At 41.1% G+C, this 27,205-nt stretch overlaps 1 protein-coding gene across 14 annotated transcripts in view; it reads right to left on the reverse strand.

Moving 5' to 3' along the window:
- Window positions 1-27,205, reverse strand: part of FRMPD4 (FERM and PDZ domain containing 4) — an 829,477-nt gene that overhangs the window by 175,097 nt on the left and 627,175 nt on the right. For 9 of the 14 annotated variants that reach the window (XM_078064492.1, XM_078064493.1, XM_078064491.1 and 6 more), the window contains one exon: window positions 14,365-14,481. The exons of 1 other annotated variant lie outside the window; for it this stretch is intronic. In XM_078064492.1, the coding sequence (XP_077920618.1) occupies window positions 14,365-14,481 (117 nt within the window). Of the gene's footprint in view, window positions 1-14,364; window positions 14,482-15,752; window positions 15,999-17,175; window positions 17,247-17,362; window positions 17,577-24,420; window positions 24,455-27,205 lie in introns of those variants that run through there. 4 more of the 14 variants (XM_078064499.1, XM_078064500.1, XM_078064496.1 and 1 more) reach the window with 4 other exon arrangements.

The following is a 27,205-nucleotide window of genomic DNA, read 5'->3' on the forward strand; positions in this document are numbered from 1 at the left end:
GTTTAATCTATTTGTACTTCAAGAAATTACTGATATAAAAGGACGTACTATTGCTACTTAAATTGTATCTTTTGTCCAGCCTTCCTTCTATTACCACCTTCCTTTGTGTTTCATTGATTTTTTGTACTGACATGCTTTCATTTCCTTCTCATTCCCTTTTTCTTCTATTTTATAGATAATTTCTTTGTGGGCTATCATTACAATTACATAAAACATTGTAATATTATACCATTCTATTTCAAACAGATAAAAACTTAATTTCAATTGCATATAAAAACCACTCAAAAAGTTCTACCCTCCCCTGGCACATTATGTTACTGATGTCACAAATCACATCTTTAAATACTGTATACTCATTTTCATGATTTATGTTATTTTTCAATGTTTTTATCATTTAAATCCTATGTAGGAATTAAAACTGAACTGATCCATGAAGATTCTATTAATAGAGGAAGCTATTTATGTCAACATACTTAGCTGTATTGGAGAACTTTATAATTTCATTTGACTTTGCATTAAGGTATAGCATCCTTTCCTTTCACGTTAAAGGACTCCTTTTACCATTTCTTAAAGAATTTTTCTTAGAATGTCTTAATTTCTTCATTTATGAAGGACAGTTTTCCTGGATATATTATTCTTGGTTGAAAATTATTTTTTTCCAGCAATCTGAATATATCATCTCACTTGTTGTAGTCTACAATGTTTTTGCAAAGAAATCCACTCATAACCTTATATAAACTCCCTTGTATGTAATGGGTTGTTTTTCTCTTCCAGTCAAAGATTTTCTCTTTGCCTTCAACTTTTACAGTTTGATTATCATCTGACTGGCTGTGTGTCTTTTTGGATTTATCCTGAATTACGTTATTTGAGTTTAGTTTCTTCAATTACTGTGTATATTTCTTTCCTCAAATTTGGGAAGTTTCCATGGTTACTTGTTCAAAGAATGTTTATGCCCAGTTCTGACCCTCTTCTCTTTTTGGCCTTCCCTAATGCGTATAATGTTGATTCGTGTCCCACGGTCTCTAAGGCTCTCTTCATTTTTCTTCCTACTACTTTTCTTTTTGCTCCTTTGACTTCACCACTTCAAATGACCTGTCTTCAATTTCATGCAGTTTTTTTTTCTGCCTTATCAAGTCTGCTGTAAACTCCTCTAGCGTACCTTTCATTTCAACACCAGAATTTCCATTTGGGGTGTTTTGTTTTTTTTTTTAAATATTTTATTTATTTATTTGACAGAGAGAGAGAGACACAGAGAGAGGGAACACAAGCAGGGGGAGTAGGAGAGGGAGAAGGAGGCTTCCCGCGGAGCGGAGAGCCCAATGCGGGGCCCGATCCCAGACCCCGGGATCATGACCTGAGCCGAAGGCAGACGCTTAACGACTGAGCCACACAGGCGCCCCTCCATTTGGGGTGTTTTATAGTTTATATCTCCTTATTGAAATTCTCATTTTGTTCATGCATTGTTTTCCTTATTTCGTTTAGTTGCTAACTCTGTTCTCATTTAGCTCATTGAACATTTTCATGACTGGTCTTTTGACATGTGAAACAAAGCCATGCACATGGATGTGTATTACATTAGAGTCCATTTCAAGCATTTAATTTTGTTGCTTTGCTTGGCCCACGTTTCCTTGTTTTTTAGTATACCACAATTTTTTGTTGTTGTTGAACTTGGGCATTTGAGAAAAAAAAATCTCTTCCAGCCTTTATACACTGGTATTATTTAGAGAAATACTTCACTGATCAGCCCAGATAGAGATCCTAGGATGTTTTAAACATTTTCTGAGGATGTTTCTTCTCTGGATTTGTGCATATGATTTTAGTCATTTAAAATTCAGTGGGCGGCTTATTCCTACCACTTCTCAGAAGCCCATGGTCTCTTGCTCCTCCTGACACCAGCCACTGGAACTGTAGCTCTAATAAGATGCCATAGTGATAGCATCTGGTGTCAGCAGCTTCCAAACAACACTTTCAGTCCAATCAGCACTCCACGACAGGTAAGACAGATTACAGTCCCTGAGGGAGCGCCCAAGCTAGCTAGAACATTGGATGCATGATATGCTCTATTGTTTGTGTCCTGAACAAGAATCTTTGGTGTAGGAGGTCTCTTCCTGGTTGCATCATGGTAGGTCACATAGGGGGAGGAACACGGCCAAGGATGTAAAACAACAAGAATTTAACCGACACGGTTACTGGAATTCTTTCTTTGTTTTACATTGGTTAGGGTACTACTACTTCTTAATTGGTCTCTAGAACTCTCACAAAGGTATATTGCTCCATATAGAAACACAGTGTCTATGTGGGAGAGTGAAATTACAAATCTTCTTGGACCGTTATCTTGCTGATATCCCGCCACTTTGAGTATTTCTTATATCCAAATTATTTTAGAACATTTGTACAGTTATAGAAAACTACAGAGTTCCCATTCATCTGGCACTCAGTTTGACTAATGTTAACATTTTACGGTAGCATGGTAAATTTGTCACAATCAGTGAACCAATACTGATACATAATTAGTAATTAAAGTTTATATTTCACTCTGATTTCCTTAGGTTTTAACCTAATGTCGTTTATCTGTTCTAGAATGCCATCCAGGATATTATATATCACATTTAGTACTCCTACCTTCTTAGGCTCGTCTAGGCTATGAGCATTTTACCACTACACTGGAGTGATATAAACCAAAAAATTAGTTTCATGGTTAAGCCAAATTTGTTAAGAATTTTCTGTTGTTTGTAACTCGCTAGATTACCAAATGATACTGCTTTCTAGTGCAAATACACTATTTTATAATGATAAAAGTGAGGTCAGGCCCACAGTAGTATCCAAGATTACCCACCATTACATACAATACCCTGTATTGGCCGTCAACCTACTCAAAATTATGATAGAGAAGGAAAGGGAAAGATAGGACCTTTTCCTTTCAATTTTATTATGCTCAACAGCAAGCCAAAAGTAGGGAGCTTTGGTAGAGTGTCCTCACACTGAGAAGTAAAATAAAAACCGTTAAATTAATTTTGTGTACCATTTCAACTTTCTGGGTTGGAATGAAATACACGTAAATGTATAAGCTATGAAACACAAATTGTGTATTTCACTGATTTGCATATAAGTGCAAGCTCTCATATTTGCATATAAAGCTCACTTTGCACCATAGAAGGATCATCAGTAATATTCATGCTAATAAATTAAAACTTTTAATTTTAACTTAATGAGAATGGTGGTAAATGGCAAATAAAAACTAGTACTGAGAAGAGCTGGGATCCTAGCCCAAGAGTTTTTAGTTCTTACCACCCAATTTCTGTGCTTTACAGTGTAATTACAGTACCCCAGAAATTCACCTTCATTACATTCTGAATTTTGACTATCCTATAAGCAAGCACAATAAGCTATGAATCAGTGACAAGGACGTGAAGATTTTTCAAGGTCTCAAGGTTTTATTAGGAAATAAATGCTTTATCAATGTGCTCAAATTCTGTTAGTGAAATTCCTAAAGCAGAAAGTTAACAGGAGATTATGTTAATTCACTGACTTATCGATCATCATTTTTTCTAACAATTTACTGAACGTAGTGCTTCAGAAATAGTTCTATTCATGTATCCATTAATTCATCATCCATCTACATCCATCTCTCTCTCTCTCTCTATATATATATACACCTAAACATTTTTATAACAAATATTTATTAACCATCTACTATTGCCCAGAATGCAGTGAAAACAACCCTGATTAATCTCCTGTAGAGGAACAGTCATGAGTTTCCAGGAATTTTTGGACTGAAATTAAATGATAGCAATATAATGAAATTAACAAATCCATTTAATTTTTTATAAGATCTAAGTAGAAATGTAGGCTTAATAATGTGGGAAACTGAACTTTAATCATTAAACTAAAAAATAAGAACTAGCTGAGGAGACAAGAGAAGGAGTGAGTTTGGAGAATAAGAAGGGGGTGGTATCACAGGAGCCAAGAGAATAACTTAGAACAGAACATCACCAGAAATGAATCGGGGACTTTTATTTGGGAGCTGTATAAAATTCCTCAAGTAAAATGAGCAGTATTACTTCAAAAACACTATGGACAATTAACTTCTTCAAAGTACAATAGGGCTGTTTCTCTGTAGACCACTGGTGACAACAAGTTGCTATGTAATTTTCACATCCCTAATAATTATTTGCACTTGCATTTGGCATTCCATTGTGACTAGGTTTTATGCTGCTATTGTTGCTCCCCGTTCAACCCCTCCCACAAAGGTGCTGGGTGGTGGTGGGAGCAGCTGCAAACCCTGTCATCAGCAGACTCCTCTCCCCCAGTCCCCATCACCGGGAAGGAGGGAGTCATGATATTCTCACAGTGAAGGTTTTACTTCTCTGTTGAATTTTGATGATGTGAACCCTACAACACTCTTTAGAGGTAGGCAGTGGTTGTTAGAGCTGTGCAAGAAGTTCCCACTGACAGTACACATACCACAGAAGTTGGCATTGCTCATAGTACAACCTCAGAAAAGACACTTTCCAATGTCTACGATAATTTCCATCATACATAAAATAAATGGCAACTTCCCATCTAATGGGAGGGTTTTATAAATTTATCAGAGAGTGAATTAGAAATACAAGAATGGGGTCAAATGCAAGATATTCTAGAGTAAGGTTTGGAAAACAATTACATCCCATAGGACAAAGGTGGCCCCTGGTTTCTTCTTGTAAATAAAGTTTCATTAGAATACAACCACATCCATTTATTTACATATTTCCTACGGCTGCATTCACACTACAATGGCAGAGTTGCCATGATTATGTCAATTGCTTTGAGTTGTGACAGAGACCACATTACTTCCAAAGTCGAGAATATTTACTATATGACCTCTTACAGAAAAAGTTTGCTGAAATAAAGGCTAAGAGTGGAGGAGAAAAGTGTGTATCTTTTGGTGAGAAAACCCATCCATAACAGGGCAAAGAGATGACTTTCTGAGAGAGTCAAGAGCTAGAAGCAATCTGTCCTCTTTGCTAGGCCTTTATTGAAAATGCCACATGAAAAAAATTATAAGAAAAAAAATCAGGAGGTGAGATTGGGAGGTGAGGGCTGAAGGCTAATCAGTCTTTAGCAGTTATAGTCTTCTAAGAAATGTGAGTGAGGGGCACCTGGGTGGCTCAGTCGTTAAGCGTCTGCCTTCGGCTCAGGTCATGGTCCCAGGGTCCTGGGATCGAGCCCCACATCGGGCTCCCCGCTCAGCGGGAAGCCTGCTTCTCTCTCTCCCACTCCCCCTGATTGTGTTCCCTCTCTTGCTGTGTCTCTATCAAATAAATAAATAAAATCTAAAAAAAAAAAAAAAAAAAAAAGAAATGTGAGTGAACGAGCAATCCTGTCATATCCTTTCTGACTTGTCTTCTTTCCCTGTATTGGCCGTCAACCTACTGAAAATGATGATAGAGAAGGAAAGGGAAAGATAGGACCTTTTCCTTTTCAATTTTATTATGCTCAACAGCAAGCCAAAAGTAGGGAGCTTTGGTAGAGTGTCCTCACACTGAGAAGTAAAATAAAAACCGTTAAATTAATTTTGTGTACCATTTCGACTTTCTGGGTTGGAATGAAATATGCGTAAATGTATAAGCTATGAAATACAAATTGTGTAATTTCACTGATTCTCATACGAGTGCAAGCTCTCATATTTGCATATAAAGCTCACTTTGCACCATAGAAGGATCATCAGTAATATTCATGCTAATAAATTAAAACTTTTAATTTTAACTTAATGAGAATGGTGGTAAATGGCAAATAAAAAATTATGAAATATTGATAGACCACAAAAGGAAGGGAAACCCTGTAGATTTTAGTACGTTTATCTGGCTCTTTGAGGAAGGGGACTCTTGTTTTCATTTTGCAATGGGTGTGGACAATTAAGGGGTTGGCCCCGTGTACTGACCAGCATCCTTTAAGATCAACTAGTCTTCTTAGAGAGTCTCTCCCAGCCACCACCATCTGAGATGCTATTGCCAACCTCGAGCTCCTGGAGCAGCTGAGCGACACACTCCACGAAAACAACGGAGTGACCTGCCTACTCGTGACTCAGGCTGATCTGTGTGTCTGCTGGCGCAATAAAGCAATGCCCCTTCTCATCAGCTTTGCAATGGAAGAGACTCCTCTACAGAAAACGGCCATTGCTAACAAGGATTTATTCAGGCTTTGAGAGGCTAGAGAGGACAAGGGCTTGGCAGGGAGCATGGTTCCCGACCCCCGGGGGACCACAGCAAGGCACTGTATATCCAGCCCTCCTCTTCTCTGATGCAGGGGTGCAGACAGTCATGAAAAGACACCTGCCACAAACGTGATACCATGTCCTCTTAAGTTCAACTGATTTATTTGGCAACAACACCCACACCGGCCAGTTGGCATTTGGCACCGGCCAGAATTCCCTGCCTGTGCCCCAGCCTTAGGTGAGGACATCAAAATTGCTCTCTGCGAGGGTTGGCTCAAGCCAGAAAGAAGAGCTCCAAAGGCCACTCAAAAGAATCAAGAGGTGGTAACAGCCTCAAGCTAGCATTTCAATTACAGGCTGTGACAGAAACCTGGTCACCCAGGTGCTTCTGCTTTTCACAGTTTGGCTGTCCCTGTGATCCCGAATGGCCTTTGTGACCCACTTTGGGTACATCCCTAGAGGCTGCAAAAAAAAAAAAAAAAAAAAAAAATAATAATAATAAGGAGAAGAAAGAACCAGTCCTGATCACCACCTAACCTGCTGTCCACAGCTCTCTTTGACGTGCATGTCCCAACTCTTTGTCAGTAAGTGGCCCAAGGAAATTCAGGTTAATTACAAAACCTTCAGCTACGTTGGCTTCCTGAACAAAAGAAGCCAGGGGTTTGAGGGATTTATGCAAGAGAGATGGACAGACTAAGCAGCAACAGCTCGAGAACGAACGCACAAGAAGCTGGAAACAGACTCTGCTCGCGGGGAGACTGCGTAGCACAGCCCCTTTCCGCCGTATGCCAAGTTAGAAATGACAGAGTCATTCCAAAGCCTTACTTTTCAAAGCCCTTCCATCAACTCTGCAGACTTACCTTCCAGCTGGGAGCAGTAATTATTAACTCAGCAGATAGGTGCTTTGTCAGATTAGAAAGAAAACAAATCTGCTTCAATGAAGGGAATAAACAGCCCCTAATGTTCAGCCAGGGAAGCTTGTGCGTTGACAGGACATAATTACCTTTCATTGCATGTAATGATATTATCACTTTTACTTTGTTCCTCCAATTCCAAAATTATAATATACCTCCCTCGCTTAATTGGATGCTTGGGCTCCTCAGGAATTCACTTAACTCAATGGCATTTGCTTTTGTCATGAGGCAATTATTTGCATTTTATGAAGAATTCATTGTGTATACTCGGAAGCAATATGTTTTATTTAAGAACTCTTCATCACAAACACCAAAAAAGGGAGGCAAACTGCCTCTTTTCTAACATCATGCCAATTTGTAACTCTTTTAACAGTTAAAAGGTCACAAAATAATATAGCAACCCAACGCAGATAAATCTCTCCTATTTCCATCCTTGGCACACCTTTCCACACACACAAAGAAAACTTGTGTGTTTCATTCCCAGAATCAAAAGGTAACAACCTATGTAATCACTCAGATCCATTTGTCCTTTGTTGGATGTCTATTAATAATGTCGGATTAATGAAGTGGGAAATTGACGTCCATTTCAAATATGAAAATTTTACAGGGGATGGTGGGTGCTACCACAATATCCAAATTCTACTTTACAACTTTAAATTTTTAGAGAAGGAAAAGATTAAAAGAACTCATGAAAGAGAACAAATGAAGGAACCTACCCACAGAATGTGAGCCAGACTCTCTTCTGAAATCTTGGGGTAAAAATAAAGGGAAAAAACGCCCCAAGAATAACCTTAAAAGTGCCATACAGTGCTTGAGGACAATCAGTTGCTTTTGCCCTCTTGGGGACATACTAGGTAAAGCCCAGGGGAACTACTCGGCCTCAAACTTAAGGATGAAGTAAGGATTTGCTCTTTCTATTTCCCATGATGACAGACTCCTATCACGTGACTTGACAATTATGCTTGTGGTTAACAAAACAGGGAGGTGGGACACACAAGCTGCTTGCATTTCCTCAGATGATTCTTTTCTGGAACTAGGTAAGTCAAAAATACCTTTCACACTGACCACTGAACTGACTGGCAGAGGGGAATGGCTAAACTTGTCCCACGATGGGCAATGTCCATCCTGGAGAACAAAGTGGAAGTTTCCACACCTCATTACGAATCTCCACTATTCAGGTTTCGGGACTGAACTCTCCTGCATTACAGAAGATAGTGACTCGGCTTAATTGCCCACCATGGGAATTGCTGGCAGAATAAAAGAACAGTGTGTCTTGTCCAATAAGCATGCAGGGCTACTTTTTGTAGGCTTACAGGGGGAAGGTAGCCAGAAATCCAACAGGCCAAAAAAGAAGAGGAGAAAAAAAAAAAAAAAAGAAGAAGATGATGAAGAAAAGGAAGCCTCTCAAATGCAGAACTTGAAAAATCAGGGCATGTATTTTTGCAATGACCCTCCAGTCTCCTTTCCCACCCCCGATTGCTATCCCCAGACTCCAACTGGGCTGGCTCTTCATAAACATCTATCTTGCCAACGAGTGTTCTAATATTAATTTTGACCATGTTTTAATTTTCCTTTCAATCTTCAAAAGCCAAAGTTCCAGATTTATGAAGGACTTTTTTTTTTTGTATTAACCCTTCCCACTCTCACAGTCCAACAAGAGTGTTTTTACTCCGTTTAATGAAAAAAATGGGATATTAGGAGCACACAGAGTTCCCTATTCTCTATGACACGTATTATATGTCTCTAAGGAAGTTAAACAGATCTTGCACAGTTGAGTATGACGGCAGGACCATCACTTCCACCATCCTCTAAGATCACGGAAGGTAAGAAATTGTCTTAGTGATCTTGGTATCTTCAGCATATACTAATGTTCAATAAATGTTTGGTGGATGTATGTTGGGTGGGCCAAGGAGTGCTTTTAAAAGAAGCACATGACCAGACGACCAGGCGGATGGGGCCATTTCTAAAGGATGCTGAATGGGGAGGGCAAGCCGGGGAAAGGAGGTGAGAGGGTATGGCTGCGTGATCGCAGGGGCGGTGATTAAGGCTATGGAATACAAGGGACTTAGCATTAAGTCCAACACATTAGACTCCAATACAAAGCCAAAACAACCGGGGCTTTATAGTCTGATGATGTGGAAGAAACGCTAGTCTGACTCTACAGAGGATGTGGCAATCCCCACTTCTGGGGAACCTCACCTTTTCCCCAAAAAGTAGATTCCTCAATGTAGCTCACCATCTCCCAGGTCACTTGTCAAGGTTTAATGAAACCTTTGGTCTCGCAAGAATTTTCTAAGCTTGCTTTATCCATATCAGATCACATTAAGAGCAAAAGGAGGTGCTGTCTAATTATGTCAGAACAATACTCATAAACCAGGACTCTCCTGGGCAGACAAGGTTATACGCCTCCATCTACACTTCTCTATACGCACATATATGGGTCATCTATATCTATATTCTATATCCATTTATAACTATATCCACAACTACATCTGTATCTGAACCAAGAGCTATGTTAATATCTATATTTCTATCTACAACTATATCTAAGCTTTATGCATCTAGATCCACAACCACACCGACATCTGTTATTTTTTTTTTTAAAGACTTTATTTATTTATATGGCACAGAGAGACACAGCGAGAGAGGGAACACAGCAGGGGGAGTGGGAGAAGGAGAAGCAGACTTCCCGCTGAGCAGGGAGCCTGATGCGGGGCTTGATCCCAGGACCTTGGGATCATGACCTGAGCTGAAGGCAGACACTTAAGGACTGAGCCACCCAGGCGCCCCCCGACATCTGTTATTTCTTCATACTGTTCTTACAGCAAACATCACAGAGCGCATCAAACTCTCTATAGTTCTTACTTTCTCTTTCCTTCCATTTCTCCCTTTCTCACCCATTTCTTAACAGGACACTCTTTCCTGAGAGTCCATTCCTTCCATTCCAGTTTCTCTCTTCCTGTCCAACTCTCTCACTTCCCCTGCTTACACGGTAATAATATGAAACTGACAAACTCTTCTTCTACATCTCCCATGTTTCGTAAACAATATTCTCTGTTGCTCAAACAAATGTATTTCATACTTTTCTGACAATAGCAACAAAACCTGTCCTTTCCTAATGCGGAGTTTGGTATATTTGAATATACGATGTCTTGTGACTAGGTACACGTGTAAACATTTGGAAAGCCATCTGATGAGTCTGAGTCTCGCTTTTCTCATCTGGAAATGGGAACAATATTCATCAATTAAATAATGTTGTAGGGCAGCCACCCGTCCTGTGCATTAGAATCACCTGGGGAGCTTCTGAAACTATTTCTTGGCTCTACCCAAGATCCAGAGTATGTGTGTGTTCCTCTAAAATCCATTTGTTGAAACCCTAATCCCCAGTATGATGGTATTTGGGAGGTGGGGCAGTTGGGGGGTAATTAGGTCATGAGGGTAGAGCTTGCATGATAAAATTAGGGAACTTATAAGAAGAGACATAGAGATAGGATCCCTCTCTCTTTGTCATGTCAGGGTACAGAGAAAAGACAACTATCCCAAGCCAAGAAGAGGGCCTTCACCAAGAATCCGGCCTTGCTAGCACACTGATCGTTGATTTCTCAGACTCTAGAACTGTGAGAAATAAAGTTCTGTATTTCAGCCACCCAGTCTTTCATAGATTATTATAAACCCCCAGCAGACTATGACAACCAGACATCAGGATTTTACAGTTCCTGAACCTATTTCAAAGTGCAGCAAACACTGATAACCAGTAGTCTATTGTCTACATAATGCTATACAAATGTACATTAATATGTGCATAATGGCATTAAAATTTTTTAACCCTATGCATTACCAGTTTTCTTATAAAATATAAGGTATTGGTTCCACTCTAAATAATTGGGGATGGGAAAAGGAACATGAAATTTGACCACATTTAACTACTGTGGGCTGTGTTCTGAAGGACTCATCAAGATAGAATTAGCTCATTATTGAGCTAGAAGACTCTAACTTTGAACATGGGAAGCCTGGATCTTCCCATAGCTTCATTAATAACTTGAAAGTAGTTGTACCACCATCAAAACCAATTGTCTGATTTGGGATATCATTTGGATCCTAAGACAAGATAAAAAAAGAAGACATCTAACATCTTTCAAAGAGAATATGTAGAAGAGTGAGAAATTAAATGCAAAGGTGCTAATTACTAGTCACAGCTTAATTTTCAAATTGTTCTTTTAACTCACAAAACTAATGAGTAGAGATATACTCCACACTGCAAATCAGAGCTCGACAGAAACTTGAGTAATTAGAGTATTTCTTTGTAATGGAGAGTACTCAGTAGATAAGAAAACAACACTATCAGAATGATTCTCATTTATAAAACCCACTGGCGATAAAGAACAAACACTTTTGAAATAAGTACTGTTCTTCACATCTGATAACAATGAGTCTGAGAGCGCTGTGGAAACTTACTTTTCCAGTAAAAAAACCCTACAGATTTGGGGGCACCTGGGTGGCTCAGTAGGTTGAGAGGCCAACTCTTGATTTCTGCTCAGGTCATGATCTCGGGATCCTGAAGTGGAGCCTGGTGTTGGGCTCTGGACTCAGCAGGGAGCCTGCTTGAGATTCTCTCTGGCTCCCTCCGCCCCCCTCCCAGCTTGGGTGCAAGAGCACGTGCGCGCCCTCTCTCTACACCTTACGGCTTGGGAAGAGTGACACTGGGGACATTGGTTTTTAATGCTGCTATTTAGTAATCAGTGCAGCTTTCTCTATGAAGTTGCTGATTTACTCTTACAGGTTATAACAGCTGGCAGGAGGCCAGTGTAAATGGTACATTCACAGGTGGGCTTGCCCTTAAAAATATCAAGGACATGAAGGGAAATGCATGTGGCTAGGGCTAGCTGGGATTCCTGGCATCTACAACCAACAGGCCTTGGTTTGGGTTTCCATCTATTATTGATCAACTGGTTTGGAATGCACGGGAGCCCAAATCCAACGAGGAAAAAGAAAAATGCATTTTCCTTGGAAAAGTCTACAATACACCTCCATAAATTTATAATCTGAATCTTTTAGAAAGTACATTCTTATTGTTTTGAGTCAAAGCATCTAGGCCACCTCAACTGAGCCAATTACATGAATTCATAACGATGTTACAAAATGGATAGCACAATGTAATATGACAAAATATCATCTTTTCAGCATTATAAAGCACTCGGGGAAACCGTACGAAATGAACAACTCAGAATCTAGGGTATAAGCAAAACTGTTGGTCTTTCTTCCAGTCTTTGTGCTTTCTGGGAGATTCTACTCCCACGGCCAATTCCAGTGTAGTTTCTATGGTAGCACATCCTCAAGAAAGCCTCGAAGAGCCAGAGGACCACTGCACACAGGCTCCCTGTAGTGGGCCATGTTCATGGGCAACTTGAAACTTCCCGAAGGCCAGGCCCTCAGGAACAAATTGTACTCTGAAGAGTACTGCTCTCCCCTTTGCAGGAAATTCAAGAAAGAGGAGAGATTTGGGCCGCAAAGACTGGAAATCTGACCAAAACATTCATATGTTTTTTGCATAGATAGCTTCCCATAATCACCTGGAGGTGCTGGGCTGTGCAGAGACCAAATCCCCATAAACAATCTTCTCTCTCTTTTTTTTAAAAGATTTATTTATTTATTCATTTGACAGAGAGAGACACAGCGAGAGAGGGAACACAAGCCGGGGGAGTGGGAGAGGGAGAAGCAGGCTTCCTGCAGTGCAGGGAGCCCGATGCAGGGCTCGATCCCAGGACCCTGGGATCATGACCTGAGCCGAAGGCAGACGCTTAACGACTGAGCCACCCAGGTGCCCCCCCAAAAGCAATCTTCAAAGATTTTTATCTTTATAAACATGATCCCCCACCTCATAGTGACCCTGTCTGCTTATCAGTCCACAGTCAGATTGACGAGAACAAAGAAATGCAGCCTGTAGTCTGAAAAATGCTTCCCTTGGCATCCAGTCTCAACTCAACTGTATTAGCTTAGGATCAAACATGCTTACTGATCTAGAATTTACTTTGAAAATTCTCATACTTAAGAATATTCCACATAGGTTGTAAAAGAAAGCAGGGTAGATCCTTGCTTTTTTGCTAAGTGCAATAGGAAGACTCATCTCATACCATCGCGAAAAACCAGAGACCTATAGCCACTGATGCCTCCACAATTCTTTGGTGGTTCCTCCGAAACGTAAACACAGAACTATCTTATGATCCAGTGATTACACTGCTAGGTATATACCCACAAGAATTGCAAGCAGGGACCCATACAGATACTTATAAAGCACTGGTCACAGCAACATTATTCATGAGACCCAAAAGGTGCAGACAACCCTCATTTCCATTGACAGATGAATGGTTCAACAAATGAGGGCTATCCATAAAATGGATTATGTACAATGGAACATTATTCGGCCTTGAAAAGGAACGAAACTGCTATATATACCACGCCATGGAAGAAACGTTGAGGACATCATGCTAAGTGAAATAAGCTATACACAGAACAAATACTTTATGATTTCACTTATATGAGATATCTACAATAGGCAGATTCATAGCGACAGAAAGTAAAACAGAGCTTACCGGGGGGTGGGGGGGGATGGGAAATTATTTTTTAACGGGTACAGAGTTTCTGTTGGGCATGATGATAAAGTTCTAGAAATGGAGAGTGGTTAATGGTTGTACAATGTTCTGAATGTACTTAAATGTCACAGAATTGTATACCCCAAAATGTGAAAATGTTAGAAAAATTTACCTTTATGTTATATACATTTTAACCCATTAAAAAAAAAAAAAAGCACCACAAAAGTCCAAAATCTTAGCCACTGTCAGCGAGAGGAACGCATATAATGCTGTTAGCTCATGTTTTTCGTTACAAATGACCCAGCAACATTCCTGTCTTGACCAACTCTACAAAGCAACTGAAATGATAGTCCTCCATGTCAAACTTTAGTTCTAGCCTCAGACAGTGGGTACAACTGGCCTCGGATTTACTAATGAACACTTTTGCTCTTTCCCAGAATGACCTTACTGTAGTGAGAATTATCCGCTTAACATGGCACGCGACCCACTATGAAGCAACTGCATGTCACAAGACATAGAAGACAGAGGAGATTAAGCAGCTTGACCGATGACCTCCACATGTCTATGAGCCCCAAAGGGAGGCATGTTAATTCTCTGAGTCAAGGCTGGAAATAGAGACAAAGAACAGGAAGAAGATTTCACAGTTCAAGCTGTCAGTTCCACCTACTTGATGAAGCAATCTCGGCCATCCCGGTTCGCAGTCATCTCCCATCCATAGGGTGGCGCCTGGTTCAAGCCCCAGGTGCCGGAGGGAGGTGGCCAGCCAGAAGACTTCGTCCTGTGGCTGGAGAGAAAAAAAAAGAGAGAGAGAAAGAAAAGCATCATTACACCTGACACCTGAACATTTCTTCTGAGACAAACTCCAGAAGGAGCACGGGGTTTGCTCCTCTCAACTGGGGGCTATATCCTCAGCTGATTAAATGAATAAATACAACGCGTGATTTTACGACAGGTACCATGCTCATCGGTTTTCCTCATACTGTCTGCCTTCCTTCCTCACAGACACCCTGTGAGGGAAGTACGTGGATTCCATTACACGTATTACATTTTACAGATGAGGAAACAACGAGCGGCTCAGAAAGATTAAATAACATTATGAAGGGCACATTATCCATTTTGAACAAAAGTTTTGCGCACATTCCATTACACTATGCCTCCTGATACCAGACATCAGGAAGTGTGGCATATAAGTAGATATCACACGCAATATCAAGACATATATGTAAAGGCTGTTTTTATGGATATGAAGCAAATAACCTGAAGCCACAATTTCCTGGCCTCCCCGAACCAAAGCACAGAATTTCCACTCGTTTTAACCACGTTCCAGTCAAAGTGAGATATAACCCAGAGACAAACTCTCCATTTAAGTTGCAGAGAAAATCCACACATTAGCTTTTACACTTTCAATTCAAACCCTGAATTTCAGTCATCAGCAAAAGGGAAGGGTAGGCTACGGAGAACCGTCTAGAAGCCTGCATTCCCAAGCGCAAGAGTAAAGGTGGAGTAACTGCATGTGACAAGCAATTGCGACAGGCAGGACGGCACGGTGACAACCTCCAACCAGAGGGCAAAGCCCAGGTTCTGGAGCATTGCTGAGTCCTGGCTATTCCTCTGCCACCAAGGACCTCCAGAACTTCTACCGTTTGCTCAACAACACTGAAAACTGCTTCAGAGCAAAATCACAAGAGGAAATATCAACTGCCGTTTCTGGACTGGCCAATATCCTTCATCATTCGGTCCACCCACCCCATGTGAATTTCTGGATGGCCTTGGAGATCTTCCAGGCACTTGCAGACTGCAAACTGGGGTCTCCAAGCGACGGGTGGGGGTGGGGGGAAAGCAGTGCTCACACTTCCAGGGCCTTGCACTCAGCATCTGAGTAGAGAACCTGGGAGCCTTTGACAGGGCACCAGGGACCACACGCACACGGTGCACAGCCCTGTGTGGGCAGCGGTCCAAAGCTAGCAGCCCCCCTGCTGCAAGCATCCAAAGACAGGGTGTCAGCTTTTCTGAAAGGAGGCACCTCCGAATCCCCCAGAACACAGGGCAACTCACCCCCACGTCACACCCAACGCACACATCTGATCATAACTCAACACCTCTCTGCAGGGGAAACAAGCCCGTTTTCGGTAAGACTTCTCGATGGGAAGTATCTTGCATAATTTCAACCACCTCTGTTGCTGTTTTTCAAACTTCCTTTCTGGTTTCCCACATCCTTCATGAAGCGTGGTGAGCAAAGTTCACAAATCTAATACAGGTCTGGCAAATTTAAAATCCCACCATAGGATTCTTTCTTGCCCCTAGACTATTAAAATAAAAGACAAGGCAACAGTTTCTGTTCCTCTTCTCTGTGCAAAAGTCAGCAGGGGCAGTTTCCTCTGGAGGTTTTATAAAAATGGGCTGCTTCCCTACAGTTAGAGAACACATGAATTTGCCATCCCATGGAAAGAAAAAAAAAATAAACGCCTATTTCTCTGAAGTACCAGAGAACACATTTGGAGAGCTTTCTGAGGTTGGACCAAGAACACAAGCCCTTAGGCGATGAACACACCATATCCTGTTATTAAAAAGTTTTCCAAAAGCAGTAGTACAGTAAGAGGTAACACAAGGAATACTCTAGTGAAAGACTGTTCATGTAGAGAATGCAACTGTTTACACTGGATGAGTAAATTATGCACTGTATCAGAATGTTAATTGTTGCCAGAGAGGGCTCTTACTAAAAACAAACTGTTTCTTCTTTTAGGTATTCTTCTCTTTCACTGGCCACAGCCTCCAATGCCTAAATCACTAAAAGACACAGGCTTCCTAATGTAATTGGTGTGTAAAACACAATATTAGTAGGCCTGAATGTTATTATAAAGTACATCCTGTCCTGTGCAGTACGTTCAGAAAGCAGAAAACAACAGTTCATGAAGATGTTTTCCAGTAAAGACGTTGGTCATAAAACACCCAATGAAGCGCGAATACTAGAGAAATTTACAAATGCTAATTTAGTTACTTCAGTTCAAGGACATCAGCTGATATTAAAAAACTGAATAATTAAAATCAGATATGTCATTACGTCTGTTAATGTGTTGACATAAAATACACGGGTTGGAAAGGAATTAGGACAACTTAGCAAATTAAAATGCACAAAGAATAAAAAAATAACACCCTAAGTATCTAAACATAACAGTCTTAACAAAAATCAAGGACAAAGGTCATAATTATAGAAAGATTTGGCTCCTGCTTCTATGAGTGGGATTGCTGGAGGTCCACCCAACAATACGCACCTTATGAGCTGATTGTTTGCTCTCCCTTTACTAGGGACCTCCTTTCCTGGCTCCAACCTCTGTGTCTTCACCAAACCCTCCACCACTCACAAATGTGCCCATCCCAGAACTGCTGAGAGACAGTCTTTTCCATCAGGAATGCAAAGAGTCAGCATCTTGCAGAGCAGTAGATGGGGCCAGTGCTTATAAAAGTAGAGTTCACTTACTGGTTTGTACCAGAGGCCTCTATGATGCAGATATTATACCTTCGCTGACACAGTTCTGTGCAGAACTCCTCCTGTTGGGAAAAAATACTGACTCTGGGTCCCAGTGTGAGATGCATGCCCTTTATTTCCCCCAATCTCCCAAAGAGTCCATTCGGAGATCCTGGGTAGTCTTCCCAAGGACTGATACCTTTTGTTATTGCTCCTCTTTGAAGGAGGTCTCACTTTTCTTGTCCAAGTTCCTATTAGCCTCTGTGGTGCTCTTGACCACTTCAAAGACCGTTCTGTAAGTAGAAACCTGCAGTGCTGCTCAGGAGCCAGCAGGACTGAGGATGATAAGCAGGCTGGCCCCACTGAGGTCATTTCAAGAATGTTCTCCAGCCCAGGGTTGCCAGAATTGCCAACTGTAAACATAGGACATCATGTTCAATGTGAATTTCGTGTAAACAACAATTTTCTTTGCATCAGAAGATCTCACATAATATTTGGGGATTACTTATATACTAAAAAATGGATTCACCATTTATATGAAATTCAAATTTGACTAGACATCCTATATTTTATCGGCAAACTCTACTCTAGCACCTCAAATAATTGAATACCCAGATTTTCTTCCACAATCAAAGAAGACAGCTTATCCACGGAACTAAAATATCATAGCCCAGAATTCTGAAGACTTACCCTCACCTAGTAGTGGGACCGAATACTACTCTCACAGAGTCTATGATGTGCTAAAGAAGCACCCTCAGCTCCCTGACTAGCCTCAAACCAAAGTACACCCTCCTAACGTGTCTGTGGGAGTGACAGGGGGATTACAAGTAGTCATGAGTTAGGGGTTGATCTATTTCCCAACTTTAGCTGGTAAGAATCACCTCACACTGCTTGGTAACTATAAAGATAATGAGACCCCAGAAATTACGATTTAGCAGTTCTGGGTTAGAACTAGGCATCTATGAGTGAATGAGTACATGTGTGTGCTGAAACAAGCAATTCACATAATTCTCTTTTGGATAGGATTGCTAGATTTACCAATCCAAATGAAACAAAAGAAAACAAGAATGTCCATGTCAATTGAAATTTCAGAAACGTAATGAATAATTTTTAGCATAAGTGTGACCCATGCAATATTGGGAAATATTGATAAAAAAATAAACATCCAGATTCAACTGGATATCCTGTATTTTATATAGGAGCCTTCGGGCTTGGGGAACACTAGTCCCCGCTACTCAAAGTTTGTGTGAAAATCCAACGGCATGAGAATCTACTGGGTTCTTGGAATGACGTGAAATCTGCATTTTATCAAGATCCCCAAGGAATTCCCATATGCATTCAAGTTTTCTAACCACAGCCCAAATCACTGATTTCCAACATGAAGCCTCGCAGCAGGTTGGAATCACATGGTGAAAATTGTTAACTCCAGATGCCTGGGATGGAGGCCAAGCACTTGAGTCAGAATATCTGAGGATGAAGCCTAGGCATTGGTATTTCACCCCAAGATGGCCACCCACTGATCAAAGTCATTCTATATTTGTATTTGAGCTGATTGAATCAGAGCAGCACGGCGTGGCGCTCAAGAGCCTGTACAATTTGCAGCAGTGGGCTCTCCAAAGTGTGGCCCCAGGGACAGCAGCGGCCACACCAAGGCCTCTATCACAAATGCAAATTCATATGCATCACCCAAGACCTATCAAAACACAAAACGCTGAGGTGATGCGGCTGACCAAGCAAACCTCTGTTTAACAAGCCCGCAGGCAAGGCTGGGGCCCACTCAACTTTGCTAACCACTGAGTTAGAATCAGACTCTCTTTAATCCAAGCCCTGCCATTTCTTTTCCACAATCTTCAACAAGTTCTTCAACCTCTAACCCACTTGGTCCCAGCTACTCCTCTATAAATGCTGGTAAGAGGCAGGTCCTTGGAACAATTAGTTTTGTAAGGCACTTCCTACAGTATGTGCCAGAAAGTCTCTGCTAAATAAATCCCAACCTAACTTAGACGGGAGACAATAAGGGACTTTGGGGGTATGGCAAGAATAGGTGTCTATACTCGTTCTCTAAATAGAAGAAGGGTGAATGGCTCAGTCCTCTATTCTTTTCCAGTCTGGCAAGAGCAGGGTAATAAGGGGCTGAATCAAGCCAGGTTACACCTTCTTCCCGGGTCACAAGTTGAGTTCAGCTGTTCTAAAGGCAGAGGAAACATCAGAAAGTTTGGCCCAGGAACCAGTAACCCAGCTGTGTGTGTGATCCTAGGTAGAGAAGCCAATTTCCACCGCTTTCAGGCCCCACCTTGAGACTGTCTGCAACCGCAGGTTCCGTCACTGCAGCCCTGAGATCACGGTTGTGTGAACCACTTTCAAACACTTAGCTCAGCCTTCAAAATAGCGACCTACATTGCCAGGGCTATTTCAGTCATTCCAGAAATTCCTGGCCGCTGACTGAACCGCTTTGCAATGCTGTGCTTTCTCACATCTATTGTTTGCAACAGATCGAAAAGGGTCTGGACAAAAAAGATCTTCAGAGAGGAGAGGATGTGAGAGCAGCCAGGAAGTGGAGGGGGAGAGCTGCGGAACTACCGGTTCAGGGACCAGCGGTGGAAGCCACGCCCCGTGTCCTCCCGTGTGCCCGCCTCCAAGCCCCGGACGCAATCCGGGTGGCCAATCAGCCCCGGGAGAAGGCGGGCTCTTAGAAACCATGGGCAGGCCATTACAGTGACCTGGGTGGGGGTCTAGAAACACAACTCAGGAGGAGAGAAAGGGATGATCTCTGGGAGAAGGACGGTGAGTGAGGTCTGGGTCCACAGTCCTGACGCAAACCCATTCAAATGCTGCGGCTCACGAGCTTTGTGACCCTGGATTCTAAACTCGCCCTACTTAATTTTCATCACCTGTAAGACAGACTCAGTCTCGCTCAGTGGTTCTCACCTGCGGGGGGTTTGCCACCAGGAAGACATTATTTTGGAGACAAGTGAGGTGGGCACAAACGGGGCAAGGGGAGGCACCCCAGGCACTTAGTGGGTACAAGGCATGGATGCTGCTACACTTCCCCCAGGACACAACTCACCCCCAACACAAAGACAAAATGACATCAGTGCCCCTGCTTAGCTCCTAAAGTTGTGGTGCGAAAGACAAAATGATGAACGTACAGTTCTGACCACTTTCCTTGATAGATACTTGGGGCTCAAAACACTCTGGTTGAAAAACAAACACACAGAACACCCCACACATTCTCAAAGTTTCCACTTAAAGGCGAATTCAGATAAGCAGAACCTATGTTTCCATCACAAGGAAAGAGTTCAAAACCGAGGTTTGCCGCTGAAAGCTTCAAGGCTTTGGGTAAATCCTTTGGCCTCTCAGGGTTTTAGTCCTATGTGTAAAAATAAAAACACCAACACCCAGCTCTCAGTGATGTTATGCAGATAAATAATAATACGTGCCAAGCACTAAGGTCCAGTGGTTGACTCACTGAGAACAGTCTCATCAAATGCTGTTGTGTTAGAAGTGGTTATCATCGTAACGAAGGTAATTTTAGGATTTGAGCTCATAGTTTAAACACCACTTCCACATACAGAATTTCTTTTGACGCAAAGTTGGCTTCATCATGGAACAAAATGCCTGCTAAAGCATTCATGTTTTTGTTTTAAAGATGCAGAAATGGACCTCAGAGAGAATGTATAACTTACCCCATAGCCAATGGAGGCACCATAATGGCCTCACCGGAGGGAAACATGGGCAGCCATGGACTTGGACTGGAGACCACATGTTGTGGCAAGCACTGTCTGTTTCATGGATTGTACTAGGGATGGAAATGGTGGGGAAGAGGGTATAGCCTCCGAAAAATCTCCCCATGCACAGATCCTACCGCTGTGACACAGCCAGTTAGGAGAATGTCTATGATGAACCCAGGGCTTCCTGCCCTAAGTTCCTCTTACTTACACAGTGTCGTTATGAAGTGTGACTTCAACATATGGGCTTATTTAGATACCCGGTAATATTTTGGACGACTAGTCAGAATTAACCTGCGTTTGAAACTGGTATTGAGAAATGAATTCTTCTATCCATTTCAGATACTGTAAAACCTAAGCCACATCTATTCAGTTACTCATCCCGGACATACAATGAACTTACAAATCCAACAAAATCCAATTCTTCCCCAGAATTTGATCATCCTTATCTCTTTGGACTCACAGAGATTATTTTCAGAATACCCCCAAAGTTATATAATGTGTTAAAGATGATGTTACAAAATGTAAAGCACGTTCTCATTTGTATTGCTCTAAGTGGTGGCTGGATTACAGTATCCAAAACTCTACAAGAATTCCTAACATCACACAATATACAAGCAGGTTAAATACAAAGTATCTTGTGGGTTGACTGGCCATTTGGTTTAAGGTAAAGGAAGTAGAGAGGGATTGAGACAAATGAATAAAGAATGCTTCTGAGGGCGCCTGGGTGGCTCAGTCAGTGAAGCATCTTGATTTCGGCTCAGGTCATGATCTAGGGTCCTGGGATCAGTTCCCAGGTCAGGCTCCTTACTCAGCGAGGAGTTTTCTTGAGATTCTTTCTCTCCCTCTTCCTCTGCCCCTCTGCCCCACTAGCGCTCTCTCTCCTTCTCTCTCTCTCTCTCTCAGTCTCTCTATAAAATAAATGAATAAATCTTAAAAAAAAATTAAAGGAATGCTCTGGATGAATTCAAAAAGCTCCATGATTAGTGGCAGCCTTGTTCCTATAATGACCGATTCGCTGTGCCTCAATTGGACGAGAAGGGTTCCACTGGGACAGTGTTTCGCGTCTCCATGATTCAGGGAGGAATTGACTGGCCAAGTCTTTTAGCTCCAGTCAATCATGCTATTGACACAAAGACACATCTTGAATTAGCTGCATTGTGCTGTCTCAGAACATAACTCTCTTCATTCAATCAGGCTGTAGTACAGCAGTCACAGTATGTCAGTCTCACGAGGCAACAGTTTTCCATCCAGCTGCCCTTTATTAGACACATCGAGTGCAGGTGCATGTGCAGAAAGCCCGATTGGTAAGATAAGAATAATATCAAAGCCATACAGACAGAAGTAAAAATCATCCAAACAATTATTTATAAGATTTCACTTCTGTTTTAACAAGAAATACAAAAATATACAGTAAAAGGGGAATAGCAGTTAGTTAAAAGCTCATTTAAATATTGACAAATCGCATAAACATACACAATATATACATTCCAAAGTCATTAGATTCAAACAAAAATGTATTATTAATCAAGAGGTTAACTATGATAAAAGACATTTGGATATAATTTTAATAACCAAATTTAAAAATTTTTCAGCTCGCTTTCATTTGCTTCACATACCAAGAGTCCCTAAACATTGCACACAGTGCTGGCCATTAATGACAGACGAAGAAGGTTTGCCTTAAATTAAATTTTTCTTTTTTGCGAAGTGCATTTGTATGTATTAGCTAGCTGAATTCTCTAATTCTGTGAATCGAGAAGGACAATTATAATTAGCCCTGTACCATAACAAATAAAACAGACAGAGACTGGACACAGTAGCCAAGGATTCCCAGAAAGGCAATACAGAGCTCTACGTAGGAACATTCACCCAATCAAGGATAGAGCCACTTTTGCTGGAATGCTGTTGAACTACTACTGGGTTCAGAGTCCTATCTCCCAGGTAACCACATGATGTCAACTGGGTATGCTAAGTCTGGCGCACACCTGTGAAGGGGGTCTTCTTCACCCTTATACTCTATTATTCACACTAGTATCTAGCACATAAGAGAGACTCAGTATGAATTGAATTAATAAAGGAAACCAAGGTACAAGATGCTAGTCACACAGAATCCTAGGCATTAAAACTGCGGCTTCCTGCCTTCGGGCATTTAACAGTCTATGAGAGGAAGAGGGCAAGGTAATGAGATTAATAAATGCTATTAGGCAGGAACCATTCTAGGAACTTTCATAGGTTATTCCTTTTTAAATCTCATGACAGGTCAAAAAGGGGGGCTGGCTGCCACTGTGATGGCTAATCCAACAATGGATACCATTCAGCCATAAACCCAAATGGTACATGAAGACTGTTTGCTATAAGATTTACAGTTAAATGAACAAAATTGATTACAAAAGGAGTGACCAGAGCATGATCGACTACGTAAAAGGAAAAGTCTATGTACATAGGCCTAACAAAACTGTACGAAGGAGGGATCAAAAGTCGCTGTCCATCAGTTGTGGGATTGAAGTGGGTTTTTTGGGGGGGGGGGCGTGGTTTCCAGTGTGATTTTGTCTTTCCTTATATCCTATAAGAAAAATGTATTACTTTTATAAATAAAATTTTATTTTAAACAAAAGAAATGGATAAGATTCCATATGGATTTCTGGTGGATTCAGTGAAGAAATTGTCAAAAGGCAGTATTGAAAGTCTGAAAACAAGGTGTTAAAGAGGCTGTAAGGAAATATGCATTATAATATACTGTTCAGAGTTCATTTCAACACTCCCCTATGGAGAACAATCTAGCAGTTTCTATCCAAATGGCAAATGCATATACCCTCTGAGACCCAATCGGTATGAGATGGATTAAACAAACACACAGTAAGATACCATGCACCTATAAAAATAGATTGACGATTTGCTTTGTTTACAGATTTATGAAGATCCTAAAGTGAAAAAAAAAGATAGACAAGATGAAGAAATGTGGACAGCCATCTACCATTTCACGAATATCAAGAAGTAAAAAATTCCACATAAGGCTAACCCATAGAATCTAGATTCAGACAGAGCAACATTGAACCTTGAATCGAAAACTTAGTGGGTTCCTGTTCCTTCCCGAAACATCAGCGTTATCTTCTGAAAGCTAAGGATAATACTAACCACCTTGCCAGGACTATTGAAAGGAGTATAATGATTAATTGCAAAAATGAGATACTACCATTATAGCTTGCACATATTGATGCACATAACTAATACTGATTACCTAGTATATGCCGCATGCTGTTCAAGGGGCTGACAATTCATCAGCGAACAACACAGATGCTGAAAATAAGACTCACGAACATAGGAAATAAACACCCCAGTCATCTGAACCAAATCTTTTTTTTCGTAACCTGGCATCACACGCACATTGTATAATGATATTCTGTGACTTTTAAACTAACTTCCCTAATCATTCCCTGAAAACATAGTTCTCATGTTCATACTCCCAAGCGATGGCCTCTGGCTAAAACACACTTCTTCCTCCATTCCAAACCCTCATACCTCTACATACCTGTAAAGCTTGACCCATGCTCCAAAACTCATTGTAAATGCTACTACCCGCATAAAGTAGTCCCTGAATAGCCCAACCCTAAAATGATTACCTCACTTCCCCATAATGATTGGAAATGACAGTTTGCACTACGGAGGTAGCAGCTATGTTATGTTATTACCAATAACTCTGTGAATACATGTCTTCCTACATTATAAGATCCTGAGAGCTCATACAATTAAAAAAAATCAAACATTTGCATGTTCATATACTTATGGCAACTTGAAATCGTCTCATTTGCTTTGCCTCCTTGAATAGGAATTATTTCTTATTTATCTGTTAGACTGCGTAGCCAATTATGATTTTCGGAAGGTCAGGGGCAAATCTCCTTCATCTTTCCATCTCTGGAATTCACACAGCATTTGGCAATGGTAGCTGTGCAATACGTACCGTGCGTTCAGTGAGGTGATACGGAAGTTGTCCTGCTATGCTTGGTTTAGTAAGTGCCTCAAAATTGTACAGAAATGGGAATTTTAGCAATTGCTTTTGGAGGGGAGATCTAAACACATGAAAGCAGTAACCTAACTTCTTCATATTGCCTTCTATTGTTGAATGGCCAGGCGGATGTATCTGTGCATGAGGAGAATGTACAGACATGGGATTCATGGGACTCCTAGGCCAACAACCCTCACCTCTCTGGTCGGCAATAGCCACGAAGCCTAGCATCCAAATCCATGACCACTCCTTACATAAGTATTCAGTGCATAATCTCGCACATGGAAACTGTTTTATAATAGGATTTGTTTAAACAAACGAATGAATAGCAGTCAACTCTGTAGCATCCTCCAAAATGAGCACTATGATAGTGCCCGCTTGGGTCCAGGATTACAAGAGATGAACGTTACAGCCCAGAAGAGAACACCATATAATCAACAGCACCTCCCTACCTTGGCATTCGGGAAAGCCTCATATTTTCTTGTAAAGACAACAGTGCAATTCAGAGGGCCCAAATGGTTTAAATATAAACTTAATGATGTTAAATTATTAGGCCTTGATTAGTTTCATTGATATAAGCTTCTTTATTTATTCCAGATCAAGGATCCCGAAGTAGGAAGTGGTTCTTCATTGATTGTGAGCTCATAGCCACAACGATTGTATCCCTGACTTATCATTCTGAGAAAGTTCAATCACATAGAAAAGTTGAAAGAGTACAACAACCATCCTTGTAATCTTCTAGAGCAGTGGTTCTCAACAAGAGATGATTTTGCCCCCCAGTGGACATTTGACAATACCTAGAGCCACTTTTGGTCACAACAACTGGGGGTGGTGGAATGCTACTGGCATCTAGTGGGTAGAGGCCAGGGATGCTGCTACACTCAGTAGACAGGACAGGCCCACAGCAAAAAACAACTGGACCCCAAATGGCAATAGTGTGGAGGCTGAGAAACACTACTCGAGGTTTACCAATTATTTCTAGTTTGCACCATTTTTAAAATTTCTTCTGTCTCTCTCTTTCTGAATTTGAAATATTTATTTCAATCATTTGATATGTACTAACAGCCGTTATGTACTAATGGACATGAGGACACTTCCCCTGAAAATTCTACAGAATCTATCACTTAAGAAAAATGACATACTCTTGTAAAACCACAATATCACATCACACTAAAATTTAATATAAATACAATAATACATATATTCCATATCTAAATTTCCCCAAAGATACAACTACTTTTGTAGGTTTTTTTGGTGTGATTCAGTATCCAAACTAGCTCTATACGCCTTGCATCTAGTTATGCTGTCTCTTTATTAAACACTCATTTAAGGATGCAAAATTGTCATAAAAATGAGGCAAGAAAATATGATGCCACCTTTACCCCCACCCCCGAAAAACAATGATGACCAATATTCGTAAATGACACAATAGACTCGATATAAACGAGACTCCTAGAGTTCACAAAATGCCTAGCAATGCTAGTTGCCCAACAGATACTGTTAGTTGACACACAAGTTGTTAGAAGCTATTCTGCAAGACCATGATACTAGTGGGAGTCTGGGACAAGGCAGAAAGGGCCCCAAAGAATTCTAAGATTTTTCGAAAGCAAAGTTCAAGATGACAACATGATGTATCAACTTGTGAACAAACAGAAAGGAGGACCAACAGAAAGTGCCCAACAATTTATGATGAGGAAACTGAACAGTTACCAAAGGCCCCGACATTTTGTGCGGCAGGAAAGGCAGACAGAAAAGAGAAGCGCCAGCCAACAGGCGCCCAAAGAAGGGCTCTGAAATCAAACAACTTTCCACCTCAACAAGAAGGCCCCTCACAGACATCTTCATGTGCGATGAGCCCAGTGCACAGGGAGACTAGGCTGATTTCATTTTCTGAGGAATGCAGACATGTATCTATACCTTTTGTCCTTCCTCTTCCATTCAAGGATCTGAGGTGACAAAATATCTTTTGGAAAGACAATGAAGAGTTTGGTTTAGCTGATGACTTGGGGAAAGACTTGCCAATCTGGATTACCAGAAAATTCAGAGCGAAACATAAGGCATTGTACGAGCTAAGCCTCTACACAAAGACGGAATTCCAGTCCATCAATGACCATTCATGGTATCCAGTCCTTTCTGCAAGGTCCACTGTGTGTAAAATACAGCAACCCTGTAATATGTGGTTCCTATTCTCTGGGTTATAAGGTAGTCTAAATAACTTTTGTTTCAAACAGCTAGTGCCCTCATGACACTAAATTGATTCCCTCAATCATTCAAAACATTTCACTGTGGGATTTCAAGGCATTCATTCTAT

This window comes from Halichoerus grypus, chromosome X (genome assembly GCF_964656455.1).
Source record: "Halichoerus grypus chromosome X, mHalGry1.hap1.1, whole genome shotgun sequence".
In the NCBI taxonomy this organism is placed as follows: Eukaryota; Metazoa; Chordata; class Mammalia; order Carnivora; family Phocidae; genus Halichoerus; species Halichoerus grypus.